The 20,197-nt window shown below is 37.7% G+C and overlaps 1 protein-coding gene across 15 annotated transcripts in view; it reads right to left on the bottom strand.

The window, feature by feature from the left end:
• Positions 1-6,392: 6,392 nt before the first annotated feature.
• The window catches only part of LOC311287782 (receptor-type tyrosine-protein phosphatase delta), a 441,129-nt gene continuing 427,324 nt past the window's right edge, over positions 6,393-20,197 (bottom strand). For all 15 annotated transcript variants that reach the window (XM_084404823.1, XM_084404828.1, XM_084404816.1 and 12 more), the window contains 5 exons: positions 19,987-20,113; positions 17,500-17,625; positions 15,787-15,941; positions 13,492-13,627; positions 6,393-9,163 (listed from right to left, as the gene is read on the bottom strand). In XM_084404823.1, the coding sequence (XP_084260949.1) occupies positions 9,095-9,163; positions 13,492-13,627; positions 15,787-15,941; positions 17,500-17,625; positions 19,987-20,113 (613 nt within the window). In that variant the 3' untranslated portion in view covers positions 6,393-9,094. The remainder of the gene's footprint in view (positions 9,164-13,491; positions 13,628-15,786; positions 15,942-17,499; positions 17,626-19,986; positions 20,114-20,197) is intronic.

Here is a 20,197-nt window from a genome sequence, read left to right as displayed (position 1 = left end):
TAACCAGCTTGAACAATCACTATGTTGAAGAGTTTCTTGAGTAAAAAAAAACCAATATGCATATTTACGTATGCTCACACACATACATATTGCCCTTTGACATGTTTATCTCCCTTCTCTCTGTTTTGATATACTGTATACATTGTCCATTTTCCCCAATGTCTTTCTAAAGACTCTTCTGGTAATCTTAACTTGAATGTAAGTCTTTCCATATTGTAAACTTCCATAAAACAATTTGTTTCCACTGAATCCTCGTTGGGAGAGGTTGTAACTTTTTTTTAAAGATGTGTCACAACCTCCCCCACCCCTGTCAGCCAGTGTTTAGCAAAGCTGTACAGGCATAATGGTTTGAAATTACAGTTGCATGCTAAAATGCATCACATTTTGCCTGAGAAACTACAATTTAACCTAATATAAGTTAAATGACTTTATCTGCAAAAGTTTAAGAACTAAACAAAAAATAGAGTTGGTCAAAAAAAAGTTTTATTCTTACCTCAAAATCTGTTTTTAAGTGATCATTTTCACAAAACTTTCATGGCCCCCAGAATATTTTGTTGTATGAATATCTGAACATACAATATATCAAAGAAAGAACAGAGCCTCTGTTTAAAATAAAATAAACTGTATTCTAGTTTTTTTTTTTTTTTTTTTATCATCAACACTTGAATGTGGGTACGTTCATAAAAAAGCAACATTTTGAACAAAAAGCAGAGAAAATAAAATTTCGGATCGGATTCAGATCGATGATCAAAATAAGCTCCGGTTTCATGGACACTTTTTGTTTCAATCGGAAGGAAATCATTCCTATTGATAAATCTGAACATAGTGGTTACATGAACGCTAAATCAAGTGATCGGGTTGATGCGTGCGATTACGTCTCAAACTTTTTTTTAATTTTTATCTTTTGACATGCCCACATTTTCCCGCTGTTCGCGCATAACACTCATCCTGTCATCGCTTCTTTTCTTTGTTTTAAAAAGAACAGATTTAATATTTATCTAATTCGGGTCCTGATGGTGAGCATATGAAGCTTTGTGGCGTAGTGCTTATAGTTAGGCTATCTAACAGTAAAAACACCCCTTTCCGTGCACAAAGCAAGGCGTCTTTGGATAAGAGTCCGAAACCAGGACTGGAGGCTAAAGGCCAATTTATACTTCTGCGTCGAGTGTACGCCGTAGTGTACGTCGTAGGGTACGCACGTAGGCGACGCCGTCGTGAGCATTTATACTTCTGCGAATGTCTGTGTTGCTCTGCAGTTACACCGCCGAAACGCTAGTTGGCGCGGGTGGGTTTTAATGTTCCAGTTCCACTGTGTTTACATTCCTCGCGGCTGTTTTGAGTTTAGGTTTCTACGAGCAATGGCGACTGAAGGAGTCATACAGATGGCTGTATTTCCGCACTTCTTCAAGCAATCTCTCGGTCACTTGGTCTGTTTCCATGGCTCTTCACTGATCTTCGGAATTTAAAAATGGCGGGCGGGCGGTGCAGAGTGCAGAAGATCATTCCGGAAATGCGTAGGAGGAAACGCGATGCTATCCAGCCGACCAATCACAGATCTTGCGGTCCGCGTCGCCGCGACGCGTAGTTACATTTTTGAAGAGGTGCGCGTCAGGGTACGGCGAAGGGTACGACGTATGGTACACGTCAATGCGTATGCTACGCCGTACCTTCTACGCGAACCCGACGCAGAAGTATAAATTGGCCTTAAGACTAACCAGGCTAAGAAGATGTGTAATACCACTACCATATAACAATGCAAACATGGATTGCTGGAAAATTCAGTAAATGGGGGAGAAGCGTTGTTTCATAAATCATGGGAAATTCCGTCAGTAGCGTGGAAAGTGTTAAATGTAAATTAATTATACATTTAAGTTCAACCAATTGCTTTTAAAATAAGAGTTTTTTTTTTTTGACCCACTTAAGTAGGCCTACATATTTATAATTTCCTAATTGTTGGTTAGATTAAAATATGGTTAAAGTAGTGCAAATGTACTGACAAGCATGGTAAACTAAAATATACTTTAATGTCATTTCTACTGAAACATGAATTTAAATATATTTATCCAGACAATACTAAACTTTAAAACAAGACGTAACTCAGGGTTTCTGCAGGTTTGTTGAAGGTCAATTTATAACCAACTAATTAAATTGAATAGGAATTGAATGTCAATATGTTCTTTAAATGTAATTGTCTATGGAGAAACACAAGTTGTATTAGCAACACTTAAAGGAGAACTCCGGTCAATTTTAACATTGAGCTCATTTTTTTGTACATTTGGAGTGCTGTCAGTACAGAGAACGACGACAAAAATCGGTGTTTCCCACACCGTGTTATCCTCTTTTTAAAATTTGCACCCTGTTGACTTCAATGGGGCAAGTTTTAAACCTGCTTTAGCCTCTTAACATCCTTGATGTGTCATTACAAGTGCACAGGTCAAGTCGATTGTCGAGTTCACGCGCGTGATCATAGGTACTAAACCTAGGCGCGTGAACTCGACAATCGATTACTGTGGACTTCGACCGAAAACAGGATGTAAATACAGGTATGTGCGCTGGCTGAATAAACATCATTTTTTATATATTTCTTTCACATCTACTGCAGTCAGATTCACCCGCGTTCACTCAGAAGGAATCACTCACATGACCTGTGCACTTGTAATGACACATCAAGGATGTTAAGAGGCTAAAAGCAGGTTTAAAACTTGCCCCATTGAAGTCAACAGGGTGCAAATTTTAAAACGAGGATAACACGTTGTAGGCAACACCGATTTTTGTCGTTGTTCTCTGTACTGACAGCACTCCAAATGTACAAAAAAATTAGCTCAATGTTAAAATTCACCGGAGTTCTCCTTTAAGAGTTTGAAAATACAACTTCTATCAGATAATATTTCTTTTGAATTAATTTGACAAAAAACAAAACAAAACATGCAATGATTAATTCAAGATACATTTACTAGAAATGTAAAATGACAAAATATTATGTCTTGTTTTCCGTGAAACTGATCAAAATGAAATATGATTAAAACAAGAACAAAGCCTAAAACTCAACGTATTGCTTTTAAAATCAACTCACTGACAGATATTTGTTTATGTTTAAGCATAAACTTACTTATTTTTGTTTAAAACTTTATCTTACATTTGCATCTCAAGTAAATGTATTTTAATTTAAGAATTTTGAGGTATTTGGAAAGCAAGAAATTGGAAAGCAGAACAAAAATACTGAAGAAGATATATGTATTTTTTCTTTTTTGCAATGCATGCAACATTTAATGCCACAACTTTATGAATTGAAGACTTTCTGCTCTGATTTAAGACTTTTTAAAGGCATTCATTTGTGTAAGGGCTAATTGAGACATTTTAAGACCCCCAGAAACCCTGTAACTAGAGAGATTAAATCACTTACCTCGTCTCTTTCAAGTTTACTGTAAATCTGGCTTTCAGCTGGTTGTCATGACAGCATAACTACAAAAAAACGGGTAACCTTCAAAATGATAAATATAAGGATTCCTGAAAGGAACATGACGTTCCTCTCTTCAAAGCTGTTTACATGCAGTGAACTTGCTGCAATCACGAATACACGACTAGTCTTTCATCCACCTCTTTACAGATTTAGACACTTTGCAGAGCAAATTATAAATGCTGTTTAACACTCACAGAAATACAAACTTCACACATTAAACCCTCTGGAGCGCTTCCGCTACAGTAGATGTGACTCCAGTTTTCTTTTCTGCTAGACCAGGGGTTCCCAAACTTTTTCGTTCTAGGACCCACCTAGACAAGTATAATCAATCGCAAGACCCACTTGCACTGGTGCTACCAACTTTATCAGTTGGTCGCACCAGCATGATTTGGTCGCACTTTTTTTTTCTACATGCAATGGGATTAATCAATGCATGCTGATGGTCTTAATCTGCATTCCCTAGTTTTGCACTGATGTAAAAAGACTGACAGTGACAAGCCTTCATGTTAGCAAAATATTTTAAACTTTTAACTCTTAAAAAAACTTTTAAAAACATGTATGTTCTTTAATGTTTGATTATAATTTTACCGTCTTCACATAGGGATGGGAAATGATAAGATTTTATCAATAATAATAATGCCACTGACGATTCTGATTATCGATCCGATTCTTTAACGATTCTCTTATCGATTCTTGATAGCACTGTGTGGAAAAATGTAGTCATATGGTTTTCAAATAAAAACAAGGGGTTTTATTTATTTTAAAGCTTAAGCTTGAGTAAGCAAACTGTACTTTTTATGTAATTTATGTAATAAATAGAACTTTATTGTAAAGTGTTACTGATTCAGACGTCTCCTGAGTTCACTGTTGGAAAGATTAGTTGTTTTATCCATTCATTAAAATGAATCGTTCAAAGGAGTCATTAGTTCGCGAATTGGACGTGTCATGCGCGTTGTGTGATTATCCCAGCAGTTAGGACATGGACATCCAAGATTTGTGTCAACACAGAAAACATTTCATCACTGGATAGTTTTTTTTTCGTTTAATTGAAGTGTTGTTTTATGTCAGCTGAATGTCTGGGACGCTTTTCAGAGAAGATAAGGCAACAACTTATTTAGCACAATTCACACCCAGCGGTAATTGAGGAAGAAAAAAAAAATCTCCGAATGCTCCACATGAAACTTTGGTCTTCCGACCTTTTACCACCGTGTCGATTTATTTTGATTAATATGTGCGACAGTGCGAGGGAGAGAGAGCAAGACAGCGCTTAGTTTGGAGACGGTGAAGTCTTTTTTACACTTTCGCCTGGCTCCGAAGAGAGAGAGTGTGCGCGCGCGCGACCGAGTAGCCTACTCTCTCTGCTCGTTCTTTCAGTTAAACATGCACTGTGACTCTGTCACAAGCGCAGCAGTTCATCTACATTACTCAGCGATCAAATAACACTTTGGCGGGCGCTAAAACTCATAGTCGTTTGGTCATTAATCGGACTGGTTTTGTTTCACTCATCGTAACGTAAATTTAGCTGCAGCTAAGTGCCTTTGTGCGACCCACCTTTTCTCACTGTGTGACCCACAAGTGGGTCGCGACCCACAGTTTGAAAACCACTGTGCTAGACAACCTGAAGGAGAGCAAGAGTGTTTTAAACACAGAACAGAGGCATTGTGGGATTTGTGCACATGGCAGTGGGGAATCATTAACCTTCATTCCAGTTACTGCACTATACACTTATAGGAGGCAATAACACTCACTTCATGCGTCTTGATTCATTGGATTTCTTTCAGACTTAATCCATGTACACTCAGCTTCGTAAAACAAATGTAAATGTTTATTGTGCAACATTTCAAAGCTGGTTAAAAATATGCTTCTTAAAACAAATATAAATGTGCACTACTATTCTTGCGCAAACATGTATGAAAAATTATGTTCTTAAGTCCCGATATACTCACACCAAAGTTATGTTTCGTTATTCACTTTGGGGTAAAACGTGGTTCGAAATACGTGACCAGCACACTGTTAGCGATCAGCGAACATCCGTATAACAAATAACAAAATTGAGAAAACCGCAAACATTTTTTTAAATTACACATAAGAAAAAGCATCTGATCATCCGATCACCGTGGATATGTTTGCATTAGCGCTGCAATTCAGCATTCTAGTAAAGTTTTGTCACATTTATTTACTGTACATAGCACTTTATACAATACATTGCTTAAAATCAATCAGCTTTACCATATTAAACATAAAAAAACAGTGTCAGTGTCTAATTTCATCAGAAGTACAACTTTATTTTTTTATTATTTAAAGCAGCTCTCCCGTGTTTTCACGTTTTCACTCGCAGACGTCTGACCGCGACCGACTGAACAGGAGAAATGAACCCTTAAAGTTTTCCACCTGAAACAAGGCGGAGCCTCCGCACACACCTACCTATTACCTAATCGCCACGGACCAATGGTAGTACAAAGGTGTTTAGCAGCCGTAGCGAACTGTTCCGGAAAGTTCGCTTTGGCAAGCTGTTTCAAACTCCCAAAACAAACTCCAAACGAACTTCGCTTTCGTCTGATTTTGTTTGAAATGACATCACATTGTTCTTCGATTTTGCTTAAAGTATTTCAGAACCTTTTTTTTTTTTTGCCAAATGGCAGAATATGAATGCAAACAACAATCAGCTTAAAAATAGACATTTTTAACTGTTTTTTCCCCCCATCCTGACATCAAAACATGCTTAACTGAATAACCCATCAGAATGCAAATGTAGAGATGCACAGTAAAATCAGGGTGTGTGTCAATAGGATTTTCTGAAAACTGTGACCTAATACTAATAAAATAAAAAAATACCACTGTGATTTTTTTACCCTATAACAGTGTTGAAGTATTGAGCAATTTAGTCCCATTGATCATCCATGCCCAGAGGAGAGAAGGAAGGAAACGCATATGCATAACACTTACATTTTTTAATAGAATTCATTTATAACAAATGGAACTTGTGTCAGCAAAGTACAGAAGGACGGCTTCTCGTACAGATGTGTCTTTTCACCAATGTCATCTAAGTATGAAAATAAAAAGCACTCCATTCATTCAGAGGAAGAAAAAAAATCAAATCAAAAAACATTTTACATTTACAACTAATTAGAGGTAATTTTATGATTCTTTTTTTAACAAGCCATTTTTTCTTTACAACTGAATTTGAATTCATTTCAGTCTATGCATCCAGATGTGAGAGTAACAGGGAGCTTAGAAACACCACGTGCACGTTTGCGTTCGTGACGCTTCAGTCTTTCAACCGGCTGAACGGGGGAAGAAGTGACACTTCGAAATCACCTGCTAAAGATGCTCTTTTCGCAACCGATTAGCTTTTTCTTAATCTTTTTTTTTTTCTTCTTTTTCTCTTTTTACTTGGGTAGTCTCTTTTCTGTGTTATTTACATACACACACCCAGTAAAGTTTGAAGGAGATTCGTACAGTTGGGTTCAAGTAAAATCCGTAATGGGTGCGGAATCAGTAGGGCAGTGCATAGAGATAAAGAGATACAAAGTGCAATTCTTCCTACTCGCCCCCACTGCAGTTGAACTCATGCATATTCAAATAAGATCCAGAACAGTGAAAGAAAAGCCGATGTGTAACAGATTGCACATTGAAGCGCTGAACACTAGGTGGCGCTGACAGTTACATGAGGCTATGCAACAGCTGCTTGTTGCTTAACATTGTAACCCAAGTGAGACAATGAAAACATTTGAAATGAAGCAAAAACATTGATCTCGGACTGATAACAAAGCGGTTTATTCGAAACAAGAAAGAGGGGGAGGGGGGAATTGGGGGGAAAAGCATCTGGAATGCACATCCACAAAGCCAGTGAGGTTCAAGTGTAAAATATGAATATTCTTGTCTCAGAATTGGCACGTTAAAATACTTTGTAGCTTATCGCCTAGAGCTCTGCAGGATTTTCAGAATAACTTTTTGAGGTTAATTTTCCACTGCCGAAAATTTGCAAAGATGACGGGACATTTGATGCTAAAGCTTGGCCTTTAAAAAGACAGAAAGTCATACATTTTTCCCAGGATTCTGCTTGTGCCATTTGGGAACTCAAAAGTTTATAATGAGTAATACAAAATAAATGATTTAACAGTATCGGGCCTGGCGGTTATCGAACGCTTTTCTTTCTTTTCGTGCCCTTGTCGTTTTTTTTCTTCTTCTCTGAGCCTAATTAAGGCCACAGAAAATGAAACAGTAATGATGGAATTACGTATTTGCATATATAATTTCATACAATATAAATCCGTACGCGTGGGAAATCAATCGATAAATACTCATAGTCATACATGAACTAATGAAACTATACACGTCGTTAAATGAATATCGTAAAAAAGAACAGGCATAAATATAAGGCACTCTAAATGCAAAAGAATGAACACGTGGACGTCTTATGGCCTAACAGATGCACGACGATGACCTTTGACCTATGAGGTTGTGAATATGACGACAATCACCCCGTCCTTGTTAAACAAACGAGAATCGAACCCTCTGGCTGTAAAACACCGATTTATTGCACAAGAAAAGATGCGTTAAACGTAGTCTGTGTCCGTCCGTCCGTCCATCCGTCTGATGTGCATTCCAGCGGAAAACATCCCTCCAACGGATGTACAGAAACCCACCATCACTTCCATATATTATTATATTTATATATCTATATCTCCTCGCATTTTAGTCATGTTTTGTGAATATACATTTCAACGTTATATAAATAAAGACATCATCTCTTTTAATATCTCTCTCTGGAAGAACTGAGATATCTTCTAACCTTTATACTCTGCCCACCCCATGATTCAGTGTGTGTGTGTGTGTGTGTGTTCACAAAACAAAATGCCACAAACAACCGGCAAAACAATGAAATAAAGAAGGGCACAGAGGTGCGAACATCAGGACATCAGAAAAATTAAATAAAAAGAAACATTGTTTTAAAAAAAATACAGACAGTTTGAACTGATTTCTGTCATTGAAAAAAAAAAGCAAAAAGAAACAGTCACAGACCTTAAAACAAAAGTGTTATTTTGTGTCATTTCTCCAGACATCTAACCTAACGATCAGCGTGTCGTAGTTATTACTTTCAGCTCTGTCCGTATGTTTAGTTTTCTTTTATGATGATGATGATGGTGGTGGTGATGAAGTCTCCTCTCTTCATCAGTGACATATCTCCTCGTATTGATTGTGGAACAAAACCAACTCTCTTTACAATGTGTGTCGAGCTCCCCGTCTCACAGCGTCTCTGCATTCGTTGACTCCACAATGTTCCTTTATGATTTGTGTTCATGAATCCTCGAAACAACCATTATTTCTGCGTGATGCTTCAGCAGTCTAGATTCACCTGTCTGAAATTATTATTATTATTATTATTATTATTATTACTATTTAATTATTCATTATTCACTTTTTGAAATCAGATCGGGGTGATTTTTCTTGGTCCACCTGGATATTTGTCTTTTATTGTCATTTAAGTATTTCTAGGTTTACGTTGCACATCCAACATGTAATCGAAGAGTTTAAGTTCTTTTCACAAGCAGGTATTTATGGCTCAGAAGAATTAAATGACCGCTGGATGTCTGATGGCCGATCCGTCTCCCTGACAGCGTGACGAAGATCTTATGTTGCATAGTGGTCGAAGCTCCCGAGATACTCCAACCCAGCTCTGTAACAAAACTGGTACTGATCCTGAGAGACAGAGAGAAACAGAGAAACGGGTGAAAACTGTGCCACATCAAACACTCCATTAGATTCATTATGTGCATTTATTTACCTTGTTTTTAATAAAGATGTATTAAGAATCTTAATGTATTGTATGTTGGACATAATTCAGAAAGATAACAGGGTTGATGGTAGCAGCCGTGAAAGTTTTACACATTCCCATCATTTTGACGTGAAACTTTTGACAGTTCAGTTCTGATATTTTTACATATACACGTTTTAATTATTTACTATAACGGCTGACATTTGAAAATAATTCCTTACTGACAAGTATAACACATCTGTGAAAAAAGTGCTCTTAATTATACTGAATGTGCACTTAAGTAGCATACTTCAAATCTTAAAAGAAAAGAAAAGAAAAGAAAAGAAAACTATTTGCAGATACTATCAATGAAATAAAAGGCCACTTAAGTGTACATAAAGTGGATAAAAAAAACACTCCAAATTTCAGCTGACTGCATTTAATATAAATTAATTGATTTGATTGCAATTAACATGCATTTAAGTGTCTGGAAACATTCATTCAGTTTGCACTTAAGTATATTCAGTAACACTTTACAATAAGGTTTCATTTTTTAACATTACTTAACTACAATAGAAGTACAAAAGGCACACTATGTAAGATTTTTAGATCAAAATATCCAAAAACCACTAGAACAATGTTATATATTTTGTTGACTTGTGTACTTACCTTATCCCAAATGTTTCTAAGAATGTTTACATCCAGAGAAATAAGCGTTTTAACCAGGACACGGAACGTCGCCTATCAATGACTTCATACCCGCGTTACCCTCGATATTTTTACCTTGCCTAATATTGATCTAGTTTGTTGCAGTGTGCAACAAGTGTCTCATAGTATCCGCCGAGCGAACGCACAGAATAGCATTATAACAACTTTCATCACACTCAAATGTATCTAATATAATAAAAGCGTGCTGCGTTACCCCATATACGCATGACCGGAAAGAAGCGGAAGCGGTCTGTGGCATGATAAAAGCTCCACTGCTCTCGAGCTGTGTGTCATGCTTGTCTCTCATTAGCAATCGCTACAACGGCTTTCGTAACGTTAATAAATCCCATGAATATGATTTCTGCCCGAGTCCTGTAGTATTCTCCACTGGCTATAGAGGTTAAGACAACAAAGATCACGGCGTCATCAAGCTACGCCTTTGTTATGAATAAACGACCTCTAGTGACGAAAAATACATAGTGTGCCTTTAACAAGGACTAATAGTGAAAGTACTTCTAAAGCATTTATTAATCTTAATGTTAATTTGAACATTTAACATACTAATACATTATTAAAATCAAAAGTTGTATACGTTAATATTAATGCAACTAATGTGACAAAGTATTACCATATATTCTGGGGGGTACTCTGAGAGTTTACATCTTGAAATAATAATGGTTACATTTTTTGTTTGTTTTTCAATTTATGATTATAGTACCTATATTAATATACTTATGATGTTAAAAGGGTTGATGTGTAACCTGAGGATGCAACTTTAGGTCTTTTTAATAATGCATTGCTAACTACAGTTGTGGTCAGAATTATTGGCACCCCAGGTAAAACTTCTTTAATTCAAAGAATTAGCAAAAATCCAACCTTTCATTGCAGTAAAATAATTGAAAGTGGGGGGTAAATCGCATTATGAAATATGGCCATAATTATTGGCACCCTTTTATTAAATATTTTTTGCAATGTCCTTTTGCCAAGATAACAGCTCAGAGTTTTCTCCTTTAATGCCTGATGGGTTTGGAGAACACCTGACAAGAGATCAGAGATCATTCCTCCATACAGAATCTCTCCAGATCCTTCAGATTCCCAGCACCATGTTGGTGCTTCTTCTCTTCAGTACTCCACTCATTTTCTATAGGGTTCAGGTCAGGGGACTGGGACGGTCATGGCAGAAGCTTCATTTTGTGACCAGTGACACATTTTTGTGTTGATTTTGATGTTTGTTTTGGATCGTTGTCCTGATGGAAGATCAAACCAGGTTTTGCTTTTTTTATCTGTTGGTATTTTCTAGAATCCATTATACCATGTATCTGAACAAGAGGTCCAGGACCTCCAGCAACAAAAAAAAAAAAAAAAAAAAAAAAAAAAAAAAGAATAGGCCCACAACATTAAAGATCCAGCAATATATTTAACCATGGGCATGGGGTATTTTTTTTTAATCCCCTTTTGCACTAAACACATTTGGTGGGTGTTCTGCCAAAAAACTCTTTTCTTTATTTTCATCTGACCATAGAATCCAGTCCCATTTGAAGATCCAGTCATGTCTGACATCTGAATATGCTGGAGTTTGTTTCTGGATGAGCGAGGGGGATTTTTCTTAGGTTTTTTTTTTTTTGGCTTTCTGACTCCAAGACTCAACAAATCTCAGCAATTCTCCCATCTATAACCTTGGAGAGTCTTTGGCCACTCAAACGTTCCTCCTCGCTGTGCATTAAGACAATATAGACACACGTCCTATTCCAGGCAGATTTGTAACATCTTTAGTTGATTGGAACTTCTTAATTATTGCCCAGATGGTGGAAATGGGAATTCTCAATGCTTTAGCTATTGCCTTTCAGCCACTTTCTATTTTGTGAATCTCAACAATCTTTTACTGCACATCAGATCTATATTGTTTGGTTTTACTCATTGTGATGGATGATTAAGGGAATTTGGCATTTGTGTTTCCTCATATTTATACTCTGTGAAACCAGAAGTCATAGCTAGACAATTTCATGTCCCTAGTCACACTGGTGTGCAATTTTTTTTTTAAATTATTAATGGGAACATACTTCAGATATATTTTACTCATAAAAATTCTAGGGGTGCCAATAATTATGGCCAACGTGTTTTAGAGAAAAACATTTATTTCAAAATGTGATTTAACCCCCACTTTCAATTCTTTTACTTCAATGAAAGGTTCGATTTTTTGAATGAAAGATCAAAAGGATAAACAATGCAGATTTATTTTTACAGCCATCTTTGATCATATTTATCGGGGGTGCCAATAATTCTGACCACAACTGTACTATCTAATATAATTAATAAAGACAAAATACTAGATTAAATGGTCATACATTTTGTTCTTAATATGTGCATATTCACTGATATAACAGAAAGTTGGGAAACAGAAAACTCTTCAGAAAAATAGTTTATGTGCAAGTTCACTAGACTTCATAGGGGATTTACTAAAATGTGTATATGATAGGCAGTTAAAAATAAAAATATCCAATGACATTATTATTATTGCAAAATGAAAACCTAAGTAGGATTTAAACAGAAAGAAACTGACTCGACGTTTGAAATGCAATCTTTTGGTAAAGCACATCAGTGATGTAATGTGACATCTTCTGAGCAGATTTTATGGATTTCTCGGTGAATTCACGGATGCGTGGCTCCTCTCATCTCCACAGCAACACATCAGCTCAGCGGTCTGCGACGTGAAGGCTTGCGTGCGCAGCTCTAATGTCGCCGCTTTTGTGTCGCGCATCTCGCTGGTGCTCTGAGGTGAAAAGGAGGGATTGTGTTGTGCCAAGCGTGATATTCGAGCCTCATCACTTTGCTGTCGCATTGAACGCGGAAAATAATTTTACCCCATTGACGCTGGAAAAGGCCATTGTGTGGGTTAGCTGTGAAATTGCTTATCTGAACCAATTTGCATGGCTAACCTGAAGGGTTTGTAGTTATAAATGAGAATGAGCGTTTGCGGGCCGAACAAAGTCACGTTCTTTTCCTCATCAGTGTCACAAACTCAATGCACACGTGTCTCTTCATCTAACTAAAATTACAGAGGACATCTGAAAGATGAATCACTAAACTGACCTGCATGTTATTAGTCGTTTTAATTTAGTACAATGCTGAATGCTTGAGGAAGAGAAAGTATTTTTTGATCCCGATTTAGTCTTTTAACTGTCTTAAACTGAACTTAATTGTAATTTATGAATGCTTTGGAATACAGATCTAATGTTGGTTTCTTTTTAAAGAGGACAAAAGTGAAAGCATAAAAAGTTATGCAAGTTTAAGTTTATTGTAAAGCAAATGTTCTGAACTAAACATTTATTTTATACAAAATATATATTTTACAAAATAATTTAGTTGTGTTCCAAATTTGAAGTTGATATCACAAAAAATAAGTTTTAAAAAATGTTTTAAAGTAGAGTTTCCATGGTTCAATTTCAAAACGGTTTTCACATGATGAATATAGAGTGTTTAAGCTTTTGAATGAAAGGCAACTGTACCGGGACACTGACAGTTAACAAGTTTGTATTTTAAGTCAAAGTGTGAATATGTTACGTACTTCGGTCTGGACCATCGCCGGCCGCTGTGTTCTCAACATCTTGACCGTCTGGAAGATGTCCACCACGCCTTCATAACGCATCCGCTCCAGAACAATACTAAGCGTGATGAAGACTCCTGTCCGGCCCACGCCAGCACTGCCGAGACATTCAACAAACCAATCAAAACACAGAGTAATCTGTTTCATAATCTGAAGAGTTAACAGCTTTGTGCCACATGACCTTCGGATTATGCCTCACAACATTTGTCCACTGGATTTTAGATATTTCAAAACGTTTTCTTGTAACATGCAAACAAGTGACCAGTATTTTTCATGCACTGGTCTTAGTCATGGTCTTGAGGTCTGTTTTGCTTTATAACATGTCTTCTTTCGGACTAGTGGAAAGAAAACATCCAAAATACACATTTAGATGTTTATTTTAGTACACTTTATATATTTGTGTTAGTAGATTTCAATTCAAATTCATTTTTTAAAAGGCGGTGAGTTTCCTTTCGATGGAACTCCGCTATGGGAAAGCCTTCAACATGTTCTATTGGCCGACGGAGATCATGTGAAGAAGCGTAGCGTGCCATCAAGACCATAAAGGGCCCCAAAATCACCAGCATCAGTTTGTCAAAATTATATGTCGTGATCGTCTGATTTTATTTAGATAGGAGTACTATAAAAATGTCAAGCAAAGAAATTTAGGAGGTGTGTGCCGCGGTGCCCCACTTTCTTACAGGTGATGACTCACACGATCTCTGTGTTGTTTGTTTAGGAGCGGAGAACACTCAGACAGTTCTCGAGGGGGCCGACTGTGTTAATTGTGCATGGCATATATTGAAGCATACCAATATGGAGTCCTTCCTTTCGGTCTTCCTTTATCGCCTTACACCTTCACAAAGTGCATGAATGTGACTCTGGCTCCATTGTGACTCCAGAACATCTGTGTTCTGAATTACACAGACGGCTGGCTGTTAGTGGCCCAGTCGGAGGAATCGAGATGTTGTTCTCACTCACTTAAAGTGTTTTGAACCTGAGATTGAACCTCAAGAAGAGTTTGTTGTTTCAGAGAACAACTCTTCCGGGGGTTATTTCCCACTCGGGTGGAATCACAATGGGCAACGTTAGGTTAGGCCAGGGTGTTTTCGTACGCCAATACCAGAAGCTACTGGGTCTTATGGTTGTAGCCGCATTAAGCTTGCTGCACATGAGACCATACCAGTGGTATTTGGTGAGCAGGGGGCTGTGCAACCCCCTATGGTTCATAAGGGTTATGCGCAGAGGTCTTCTTACCATGTATCTGTGGGAAGACCCCGGTTTCTAACTCAGGGTCCTGCACTGGGGCAAATTACCATCGCAAAATGTTTGCTTTGGTCACCTCTCTTACAGACTGGGGGAATGTCCTGGATGGTCATCCAGCTTGGGATCTATGAAAAGGCCTTCATCTTTTATGGCACATGGAATGCCTGGAGATGAGGGCAGTGTTTCTAGCGTTGAAAGACTTTCTTAAAGACCTGAAGGGCTACCATGGGTGTGGATGGAAAACACATTGGTAGTCTCGTGCATAAAATACCAGGGGAGGTTGAGTTTGTGTCCCCTGTTCAGGTTGGCGCAGCAGACCTTGATCTGGGCCAAGGTGTAGATATCCTGTAGAGGAACTATGTGGACAGACTCTAGCTTCAACCGTGAGTCCCACACTTGAGGCACGTTGTCGTTGTTGCTACGGTGGACGCCTTACTCATAGTGGTCCTGGATGACCATCTAGTGTCTTACCCTAAGGGGCTATCCTTTTTTGGGTCACAGGGTTATGCGCAGTTCCTATTGGTTCCCATGCTTGGGGCATTTTGCTATTGCAAGGGTTACGACGGATGCTCCTCTCATGGTCTGGAATGACCACCCAGTATAGTATGGTCTGGATTAACCACCCAGCATATAGCATAAGGGTTACAATGCCATTGACGTACGTTCGAAGTTCCCTTGAAAAGGAACCTTTGGGGTTCCGTACGTGTTCCCTTCGTGAGAAGGGAATGAGATGCTCTGTCTATTTGCTTCACGCATACTTCACGCATGCCTGCACGGCTTCTTCAGACAAAAAGAATCTGGGTAATCAGTGACGTAGGTGCCCTTTCATGGTTTATTTATTTTATAAGAATTATATAAAATGTATAATATAAAATTTTAAATATAGAAAATGAGGTATTTGTTATTAGATAAAAAATGTTGTCATTAAATAGAACAAAAGACAAGAGTTTTGTGTACTGATGGAAAGTACATCAGCTCTGTTTTTCTCACATAGACTCGTGTCTTTCTTACCTACAGTGGACCGATATGGGTCCATCCTGACCAAACTGCTCTTTTGTTTTATGCACTTGGCCGATGAAGTCGATGAAGCCTTCCCCTGACTTTGGCACGCCTTGTTCTGGCCAGTCTGTGAACTGGAACTGCCTGACGGTCCGTGACTGTCCGTCCTAAAAGAAGAGAGAGACACAAACCAACATAAAGGAGCTGCAGCTGCTCCCTGACGCATAACACCAATCCATTACATTCACATTTATGTGTGGCAAACGCTGCGCTTGTCAAACACTGATGAGAACATCACCCATGCTGAATGAGGGTTGAAAAGCCCAAGAAACATTAATAATTAAAAAATATATACTGAAAACAAGCATTCAAAATTTGGGGTCAGTAAGATGTTACTTTTTTTTTTTTTTATAAATTGATGCATTTATTCAGTAAGACACATTAAAGTGCCCCTATTATGGTTTTTCAAATATCCCTTTCATGCAGTATGTAATATAGCGGTTTATGAATGTAAACGTTCTGCAAAGTTGTAAAATAGAAAGTGCATGATTGAAGTGCACAAAGTTATTGTCTCCCAAAATAAAGAATCGACTCTGAACTGCCTAAACGAGTCGTCTGTATTTCGAATCCCACTGCATAACGGTTTTACGTCACTAGATAAGACATTTGCATAATGATCGCCGATGTTCTATGTTGTCCCGCCTTCAAACACGTCATTTAAAAAAACTGCTTCTCAAATCTCAAAGTTCAACGCGGGATTCGCAAAACACTTGCTCCTCAGAATCACAACCTGTAAGTATGAATAATTACTGAGTGTTCGAAATACATAGTTTTGTGTTGTAAAAGTTTCTGGCTAACTCGCGTTATTACTGTCTTACTGAAATAGTTCTGCTAATCAGCTGTGGGCCACTATTACCTAAAACTGTCTATTAATGAAGATTGTCTGTCGTTCTTACTACTTTGAGTAAAGATAAAGGTTGTTTTGCAAACTTTAATGTTACATCAGTCATTCACATAAGTGCTCGGCTAACATAAGCTCTGTTATTGATACAGTTAATACAGTTCCCATATGTGCACTGCAATAAATTAGAAATAAACACATCGGTTTGGTGATGGACATACTCTTGTTAATGCTGATGGTGAGGAATTACAAACTGAGTAGCGTATCACTGAGAAACATCCTGCTAAAGTCGTCCTTGCGATGGAGGATCAGGTTGAATAACTAGTTCTTCTAATGTTTCGTCATCGCGTTCGGATTGATATGGTACAATTGACATCATCGTTACTGTCTTTACAGTGGATTTGCATGATACACAAAGAACACCATGGTATTACCATAAAACGTTTCAAAAACATATCACCAGTTTTCAGTGTTTTTCTGTTAGTGGGATATGAGGCTTCAACCACCCACAGCTCAGACGTGTGTGCTTCACCTGAGCATGCGAATGAGTGATTTCCAGACACTAATTCCTCCGATGTGGGCGGCTGAAAAAGCTTCTCCTGATGAAAAGCTCAGAGAGTTCGCCTTTCTTTAGTGATTTTGTATATCCAAGATAAGCAACGCAAAAGACAGAGACATATATAAAATGGCAAGAAGGCACGAGTGAGGGCGTTTATCAAAATAAACGCATTGAGGGAATTAGACTCCTGAACACAGATGCTCTCAGACTGAACATGCACTATAACACACAAATCACAGTAGGGTCCAAGGTTCTGCCGTCTTACCCTGGCGTCCGTCACTTTGAACTCTCTCAGAATGTACTGGGGCATGTTGTATTCGGCCATTGGATCCACAACAAAGTACTGATACCTGGCAGAACGCTCTGCTGGCCAGTACTGATGGCATTTTTCCTGATGGACAGACAGAATACAACAGTCTGTAAGCCTGGGTACAAATAACAGCACTGGCAGGAGCAATCATTGAGGGAAGAAAATGACCAGAAATTTATTTGAAAAAATAAAATAAAAATCGCGTTGCTGTTTTCTCAATGGTGTCACAATCACAAGGATCACAGCATCTCTAAACAGAGAAATTTTGAGAAATTTCTTGGCAGACGGCTCCGTAGGCATTCAAATCGCCCTTGTGTTATTTTGATGTTTAAATAAATTTGAAGTTGAAATCATGTGACCATTTTGAATTGTGATTGTAGCCTGTAGAGTTGGCGAGATAGAAAAATGTACACATTTTATGTAACAAGTATTTTTGTCTTTTTTATGTCCTTAAAAAAGGGTCAGTTTACTTGAGTCTTGAGAGTTGCTGAGATAAAAAACATACACTTCAAAGTTGTTGTTTTTTTTCATCTCCATTTTTGCTTTTTGTCTCCAGAAAATGTATTTAAATATTAAAAAAATTTTACTTCAAAATATGTGTTATTTACCATCTCTTTGTAATTATTTGTTAAATTCACTAGCAATTTCTGAGTGAACATTGTTTCTACACCAAATTTAGTGTCAGTATACTTCACAAAACCTTTTTTTTCTTTACAGAGTACATACAGTGCCCTCCACAATTATTGAACCCCCTGGTAAATATGATCAAAATTGGCTGTAAAAAATAAATCTGCATCGATTATCCTTGTGATCTTTCATTCAAAAAATGTGCAAAATTCTAACCTTTCATTGAAGTAAAAGAATTGAAAGTGGGGGGAAATCACATTATGAAATAAATGTTTTTCTCCAAAACATGTTGGCCACAATTATTGAAACCCCTAGAATTTTTTACGAGTAAAATATCTCTGAAGTATATTCCCATTAATATTTACCTTTTTTAGTACACCAGGGTGACTAGGAACATGAAACTGTCCAGCTATGACTTCTTGTTTCACAGGAGTTTAAATATGAGGAAACACAAAGGCCAAATTCCCTTAATCATCCATCACAATGAGTAAAACCACAGAATATAGTTCTGATGCGTAGCAAAAGATTGTTGACCATCACAAACTAGAAAGTGGCTTTAAGACAATAGCTAAAGAATTGAAAATCCCCATTTTGACCATCAGGGCAATAATTAAGAAGTTATAACCAACTAAAGATGTTATGAATCTGCCAGGAAAAGGACGTGTGTCTATACTGTCTTAATGCACGGCGAGTATGAAAGTTTGACTGGCCAAAGACTCTCCAAGGATCACAGATGGAGAATTGCAGAGATTAGTTGAGTCTTAGGGTCAGAAAGCCAAAAAAAATTTTTTATCAAACAACCCCTACATCCCCACATGTTGTTTGGGAGGGTTTAAAAAAAAACCTCCTCGCTCATCCAAAAACAAATTCCAGCAAATTTAATTGTCAGACACGACTGGATCTTCAAACAACACAGGGTTCTGTGGTCAGATGAGACTAAAACAGAGCTTTTTGGCAGCAAACACACTAGATGGGTTTGGTGAACACAATGATAAAAAGTACCCCATGTGTACAATTTAATATACCATTGGATCTTTAATGTTGTGGGCATATTTTTCTGCTGGAGGTCCTGGACTTCTTGTTCAGATACATGGCATTGTGGATTCTATCAAATATCAACAGATAAAAAATCAAAACCTGACGCCTTCTGCTAGAAATCTTATAATATGCTGTGGTTGGATCTTCCATCAGGACAACGATCCAAAACAAACATCAAAATCAAAACAAAAATTTGTTGTGGAGCACAAAATGAAGCTTCTGCCATGACCGTCTCAGTCCCCTGACCTGATGAGTGGGCTGAACTGAAGAGGAGAAGCACCAACATGGATCTGGGAATCTGAAGGATCTGGAGAGATTCTGTATGGAGGAATGATCTCTGATCTCTTGTCAGTTATTCTCCAAACTCATCAGGCATTATAGAAGAAGACTCAGAGCTGTTATCTTGGCAAAAGGAGATTGCAAAAAGTATTTAATAAAAGGGTTTCAATAATTGTGGCCAACGTGTTTTGGAGAAAAACATTTATTTCATAATGTGATTTCCCCCCACTTTCAATTCTTTTACTTCAATGAAAGGTTAGAATTTTTCACATTTTTTGAATGAAAGATCACAAGGATAATCGATGCAGATTTATTTTTTACAGCCAATTTTGATCATATTTACCAGGGGGTTCAATAATTGTGGAGGGCACTGTATTTTCAATTAAGTTTATTTATCTTCCCCCATTTGCACAATGTCCAGTTGCAAGCACAAACATTTAGTCTGATTGTTTGTGATACAGATTTAGATGTTTAGACGAGCAGTTGTCAAATACTCACTCTGCCCATCTCTCTGAGTTTGGTCAGCATCACTACGATGGTTGAGTTGTGTTCCCAAAGCATCCTCCAGAAGTCTTCTGTGGTTTCGGCTAAAGGACCCTGCGTTGCAATGTAAGCCTTCTGTTGCCTGATGATACAGTCAGAGAGGAAACACATTACATTCACATGCACACACACACAGACAGACAGACAGACAGATCTAGGCTTTTCT

The sequence above is a fragment of the Rutilus rutilus genome, assembly GCF_951802725.1.
Source record: "Rutilus rutilus genome assembly, chromosome: 3".
In the NCBI taxonomy this organism is placed as follows: domain Eukaryota; kingdom Metazoa; phylum Chordata; class Actinopteri; order Cypriniformes; family Leuciscidae; genus Rutilus; species Rutilus rutilus.
Note: the sequence above shows the minus strand (reverse complement) of the source record. Positions and strands in the feature narration are given on the sequence as shown.